The sequence below is a fragment of the Pinus tabuliformis genome, chromosome 1_2 (genome assembly GCF_031772625.1).
Source record: "Pinus tabuliformis cultivar Carrire ecotype Pingquan chromosome 1_2, CPIR1, whole genome shotgun sequence".
Taxonomy (NCBI): Eukaryota; Viridiplantae; Streptophyta; class Pinopsida; order Pinales; family Pinaceae; genus Pinus; species Pinus tabuliformis.
The window spans coordinates 938,947,018-938,953,885 of NC_142298.1; the positions used below are offsets into that span (position 1 = coordinate 938,947,018).

Consider the following 6,868-nt stretch of genomic DNA (forward strand, 5'->3'; position numbering starts at 1 on the left):
ATCACAACAAACTTAAGTAACTAAGCAAATTTAAAATTAAAATGACCTAATATTTCACATATTTAAAATGATTATATTAATATTTACATATTATTGATAAAATTAATTATATATTCAATATATTTTCCTTGGCTGCACATACCTGAACCCAATTTAGATCCATCTTAACTCCGGATCTATCAAGTGCGGAGAGAGATAAAATCTCTCGAGGTGCAAACCTTTCCTCAAGTTTTGCACCTCGAGAGATTTAATCCCTTTCAGCGCGAGTTAATTTGGATCTAGAATGGTAAATTTTTCAAATAAATTGACAGCTAAATTTGGAGTAATTGCCTACATACATGTCAAACTATTTTTATGCTTCTACTCATTTAATTTTCAATAATTCTACCATTGATATTATGATTTAGAATTTAATTGATGTGTGAATCAAATCCAAAAATTACTTATTTAATCGAAATCATAAAAATGGCAATGATATAAACTTAAGAATTTTCGCAGATAATCCCATCTTACATCATTGATATTGCTTAAAACGACATTGTCACATAAGCTGGCATTTTCACATGAACTCCCCTCTCACAACATTGAAATTGCGTGAAGAGATAAGATATGTGCCAAAATTTACCTCTTACAATAAATTCCAAACGACGACATCATAGGGAAGAAGACTCACTTTGCTAAATAGTCAAATGTGCTTACCCAGATGAGAGATGAAGATCGGCTTTATGGCTTTTTAAGCCCATCTTTATTGACTTGTGGTGGCTGCCAGATGGCCCTATTTTTCACAAAATGGGTATTATATCCACAACGGATTTTAATAGTAGATAAATTGAGCATTTTCCACAAAGGAAGCCTATAATAATTTTCCCTGTTAAACTGTTTATATGGAACCAACAGAGTCCAATACGATTAACTACGACATCTAAAAGGATTTCAACAATGTCGATAACACGCTAACTCCAACCAAGGAAATCTACGATGGTTTTCTTTTAAACGTCCATGAATTCTGAAGAGCGTTGTGCAATACATCCCCATAGTTTAAAGCAAATTCCATGAAGGGTAACAATCAATTTACAAACTAATAGTAATCTTTGGAAAAGGTACTGACTTCAGTAGGCCAGCTTTAAACATGTTTTTTTTCTAGCCTATCATAATAATCTGGGATATGTATTTACCCCTATTTTTAATATCAATGCAGCCACCAATTCATGATCCCTAAATAAAATTGCCACCATCTTCCATTTGTAAAAACATGTTTAACAAAGACTGGGCAGATTTACTCCCATCTCGTTTTCTCGTTGGGACCTGACTTTTTACCACAAACTGTTGTTAATCTTACCAAACATATTTTTCATAGAATTTTCTACAAACGTGGATGTTGAGCGTATTATGGGATGTTGCACAAAGAGAACACAAGTTTCTCATAATAAGATTTGAGTTGGTTCTGGTAAATTCCATGAAATCTGTACATATTGCACATCGACATCGAACGTCAATATTGCTATCAATTCTCATGCTTCTAACTGACTGTCACAGAGCATTATTATTCCACAATATGCATCAATATTGCATGATTCTGGTAAATTCCGTAAGTCTGTAGATATTGCACATCAACATAAAATTTGCTATCATTCAAATGCATCTTCAGTGTTGACTGGTCCAGGGCATTATTGTTCCACAATATGTACTAATATAGATGGGCAACACCACTGGAAAAGAAAAAAAAAACTTAGCTTAGTTGATTCTAAATGTAACTTAGATGATCAAAAAGCATGTTATATGAACCAACTACCTTTTATAATGAATAATGAATGACATATCTTAGAACTCCCAAAAGACAAAAGAACCTGCAGAAAAACGATTCTTTATGTACATATAGACAACACATGGCGTAACATCCTTTCCACTAAACCAAAGCAACTTACAGAAAATAACCACAAGAAAGTTATCAAACTTGGCGTCATAGGAGTGTTCTCATCATCATGACTAGCTCTATCCAATCCACGATTCTATCTCAATCCTAAAGATGTGAATACCCAACGACTAATTCATTATTTATTGAAGTAGTTTTCAAAAGAAATTGTAATTATTTTACCATCATTGTAAATTTACTTTAACATTTTAATTTCAAATTTATCATTCTTTCACGTTTTAATTTTAGTTTTATCCTATTTTGACAGGAGTAAATTTTTTAAAATACAAATATGTGATGAAGTAAAAATTTTGGAAAATGGTTGCAATTCAAAAGATTTGATGAGCACAAAAAGAATTGCACATCTTTTTTACAATGAGATATAAAAAGCAGAAGCATCCATTAAAAAATATATTTTTTTTTCAATTGTGAAATATTTCTTTGTTATTAATTTTTTTAGATTTTACCGTCAAACTCCATCCCAGCAAGGAAGAAAATATATATCTCTCTGAAAAGTAAAAAACGATTACGGATAATTCTTATATATAGTTAATATAAAATTATCTTACAATTATCTTATATGTTAATTTCAATTCCACACTAAAGACATATCTCTTTCCTAATGAAAATAACCTTTTTAACACAACTATACACCTCCACAAATAATAATAAATCATTATTAAAAATAATAATTGGTATAATTACTTCCAAATTACAATATGTAAAAGTGGACTACATAAAATACCACCCTGCACTGTCGCCTCATTTAGTGAATGTAGCCTCATTTAATGAATAGGTTACCAACTAAAGGTAGGATCCAATGTAAATTTCCTTTTCCTATGAGTTTTGCTTTCCACCTTTGACCTATTTGACATATGACAATGATAGGCGCAACACATGAATATGGTGCATCTCTGGAAGGCTGGGGGTGTTCTGATGTCCACGATAAACCTGCCGAACATTAATGGAAATACTAATCCCAATAATACTTCACCTATGAAACAAGGACATAGATTACAGAGATGTCTCTTCTATATCTGATAAGTTTCCTATATCATTTTTGCTATAACTTGTGCACCTTTTGTAATGTCCTAAGCATGGGTCTCTAACAGTTCTTCATATGTCTCTCCCTGAGCATTTTCTGTTTCCCTTTGTCTACCAACCAATATCACTATCTTGTATCTTGTTTGTCATCCAGTGCCCTTACTTTATGTGGACAGTGCTCACTTCGTGATTTCTCTTCTTATTGCCAACCTGATTAGATCTTTAGTAAAAGGTGGTTGCACTAAACCGAAAACTTTCAAGATATATTGGGTCCACTCTAGTTATGAAGCAATGCCTGCCTCATCTCCAATACACTTCGGTGTCTCCGAGCATCATGTTTGAGTTCTACTAGTCTAATGGCAACAGCGAAGAATAGCACATTCGTCATCCTTCATAGAATATCCTTTATGTAAGGATCAAAAAAGAAGAGCCTTATTGCATGCTGGGTTACCTCCTCCTTCAGCCAAGGCAAAAGGGTATGGGCCGTGCTTAGCTTCATAATACCTTTGGAAATGATATCATCAAAATCTTTTAGAGTTTCTATTATGCAGTTGATGATTCATCTTCAAGAGGGCATCTTCAAGCCATTAATACAAAATGGTCACTGAAACTCTAAAAGATTTTGATGATTCATCTTCAAGAGGGCATCTTCAAGCCATTAATACAAAATGGTCACTGAAACTCTAAAAGATTTTGATGATTCATCTTCAAGAGGGCATCTTCAAGCCATTAATACAAAATGGTCACTTGGTGCCTTGTTCTTTCTAGTAGTTAGAAAGAGACACGAATTGTGCAGATGGAAGGGTAGAAATTAGAAAAGTCTAAGCTCGTCTGTTTTTTTACTTCTCAACCCGAAGGTCGATTATGTTTTTCCAAAGGAAAACATAGTTACTCCAAGCCAATCAAAGATAGGAAAACATAGTTACTCGAAGCCAATCAAAGATTTCAAGTTTATGATGGAAAACGTTGAAGAACTGGGAATAAAGACCAATACATCCAAGCAGATTGTATTGAATAAGTTCATTGAAACAAAGATATCAACTAAAGGGAAAGATCAAAAGATGGACCATCAAAGAGAGGCTGAGAGAGGACTCACCGATTGAAGTCTGAAACTGAAACTGGCAGAATCCTCTCCATTCTTTTTGGAAACCTTAATTCTTCTGCTTGTTACTTTGTAAACTTGCAATCTAATCACGCCCCTCTGGCATTAGCTTTAAATTTTTAAAAAATCATATTAAAAAAGAAAAAAATAACCTTATCAGGCTGTTACTTTCAAACTGTGAGGCAGTTACCAAAAGCAGGTAAACTGTCACTGTGGGTGGATTTGTGGTAGTACTTGCAGCAATTGTCCTTGTGTTGCTAGCGCTGCTTAAAATATCAGTGTAAAAGAGCAACGATGCCGCCTAGAAAAACTAATAGCACCGAAGTATTCAACAGAATTCTCCTTGGATCTCGTAGCTAATGTGAAGGAGCTATCTATTTAAACTCTCTTGCTGTTAACATTCTTCCTATACAAATTCTGAATGGAATGAAGAGCAATATCTCAATTTAAACTCAATTTCAACTTATTAATGTTATTGTCAATTTAAACTTGTGTTTTTAGATTAAGAAAGAGAGATGCCAATTTATTTTTATATTTGGCTCCTCACCATGTGAAGGATCAAATTTATTTCATTCTTAAGTTAAAGACTTTTGACATATATCATGCACCCCGGGCTGTATGAGTACCTCTGTTCTCTGGTAGAATGAAAAAATAGAGGTTCTAGAAAAACAAAATTTGCACATGGAATTCTTTTGATTCCTCCGCCCAGCCGCTTAATGGATCCGTGTTCTGCAATTAAAATGAATCTATGCTATTATTAATGCAGACCCATACTGAACCCAAAAATGGTAAAGGATTGGACTATTGGTGGGTTTATTAAACTGCATTAGAACAAAAGTTGCAAGCAAGCCATACAGAGACCAGCTCAAAAATTTAGGGTTTATTCAAGATTGATCAATCAACGAGGGAGTAGTCCTCGATCCCACAACTTGCAAGTATAATTCCAGTCTTCTTGGATCCCAAAAGCTGTAACCTAAAAATGCAACAGAGAAAATTCAGAAGCAATAAAACAAACCTTAAATCTTCGTGGGTTTGGAGTGGTTTCCGTCGAGGTCGTCGTCGGGATCGTGGTTAGGGTCGAGAGACTTGTTAATGGAATCCCTGGCGTCGTCTAGGACCGGCTTGAAAGCGAGTTCAACGGCCAGCCAACCCATGGCCATTGCTGCAACAGCAAACACGGAGGAAGCGACTGCACCCAGTCTCGATCTTCCGCCCTTTGGCTTCTCTTTATCTTCCTTCACATTCTTCTCCTGATGTCCTTCCATACCCGCTATCTTTGCAATCTACCCAGACGTTCAATGGCTAGAATGGCTATTCGTAGACATTGAACCATTTTGTGTAGAATGCCTATTTCTACATTGAGTTTGAGTATGCACGAAGAAATTGTGACCAAGTGAGGAATCAAATATGATTTAAAATTTCAAGCCTAATTTAGGAGAAATCGAATATAATTAAGATTTTGTCGTAGTCTAAGGACTTTGGATGCCCGGGGTCTTGATCGTGTTCTGTTTCGGCCCTGAAAAACAGCTTCAAACACTCCCCAGGTCAGATTCCGACCAGAATTTCACCTCAAACTTTTTAAGTTTACTTTAATGCCCTGGGGTCTGGGTCGTTGGTAAGTTGTTCATGCCCTTATTTAAAGGGCAAGGGATTGTTTTGACTTTAAAATATTCTTTTTCGGTATAAAGATATGTTTCTTTTTTCCTATGAAGATATGTTATTTATTTGTGGGTCCATAAACAAGGGCTACATGCTTGGGGTTGGGGTTAAGTGCTAGGGAATATAAGTTTTCTATTTATCTATTCATTGTTAGAAAGTGAAGTTGGGCTTCTTGTTATTTATTTGTGGGTCCATAAACAAGGGGTAGATGCTCGGGGTTGGGGTTAAGTGCTAAGGAATATAAGTTTTCTATTTGTCTATTCATGGTTAGAAAGTGAAGTTGGGCTTATCTATTTATAATATTATTTTTTTTAATGGTGGGTATAATATTTTATCTATATTAATAGAGGGGTTGAATTTCCGATGAATATGGTTGGATTTTTTAATTTATTTAATGACAAAACACAAAAGGTTAGGAATAATAAAAAATTTATTATTCAAACTAAAGGAAAAATATTATACTAATAATAAAAGGAAGGATGGTAAGAAGAAGAAGAGGGTAAATGTAAGCCTTGAGGGTTAGCTCAATTCGCTGAGTTCCCGTTGTTAAAGCATTTCACTAATGGGAGGTTATGTTGTCAATTCTCCTCGACACCCTCCGGGTTAGGCTTTGCTAATAAGCCGAAGGATGTGATCCCTTCGTGTGGATCTGCTTGGATATTTCCTCATATAAAAAAAGTGATCAAATTAAGATAAGTAAAAATGATAAATGAACTAAAAATAGATATCATTTTAAAAAGGTTTGAGTTTTTATGAGTTTGTTTTTATTAGGTATTTCTTGGGGATTAAAATCAATGTGAAAACATTAAAGTAAAGGATGAATAAGCATTTAGGATCATTGTTAGGGTATTACCCATAGTTTTTTCTAATGACAAGGAGATCTATTACTTTTGTCTTTTAGATCCAACATGGACTAAGATCAAGGTGGAAAGAGGAATTTGATTCTTGAAGGATAGACATTTAAGCCCCCACTTATAAGAACCAAGGTTTGATACATCGAAGTTAGAGCTAAGAAAACCTTGATATGGATCAAACTTCCATATATGCCTTTGGAATTATGGATGGAAGAGCGTTTCAGGGCCATTGGTAATGCCTTAGAAAGATGCATCATGAAGGATGATAAAACCAAAACAATGGAATGTAATCCAACT

General features: G+C 34.5%; 1 protein-coding gene across 2 annotated transcripts; it reads right to left on the reverse strand.

Annotated features, from left to right (window-relative positions):
• Window positions 1-1,216: 1,216 nt before the first annotated feature.
• On the reverse strand, window positions 1,217-5,630 carry LOC149209032 (uncharacterized). 2 transcript variants are annotated; one of them, XM_089396268.1, is made up of 2 exons: window positions 5,074-5,624; window positions 1,217-1,709 (listed from the first exon to the last, which is right to left on the reverse strand). In XM_089396268.1, exon 1 carries the CDS (start codon window positions 5,321-5,323, stop codon window positions 5,075-5,077), a length of 249 nt encoding a protein of 82 aa, XP_089252394.1. In that variant the 5' UTR covers window positions 5,324-5,624; the 3' UTR covers window positions 1,217-1,709; window position 5,074. The 2 variants fall into 2 exon arrangements, with proteins under 2 accessions (XP_089252394.1, XP_089252395.1); XM_089396269.1 differs by having other exon boundaries at window positions 1,629-4,787; window positions 5,074-5,630.
• Window positions 5,631-6,868: the final 1,238 nt, after the last annotated feature.

What these genes read in the sequence shown, in the direction of transcription:
- LOC149209032 (XM_089396268.1), bottom strand. Translation starts at nt 5,323, where the DNA reads ATGGAAGGACATCAGGAGAAGAATGTGAAGGAAGATAAAGAGAAGCCA.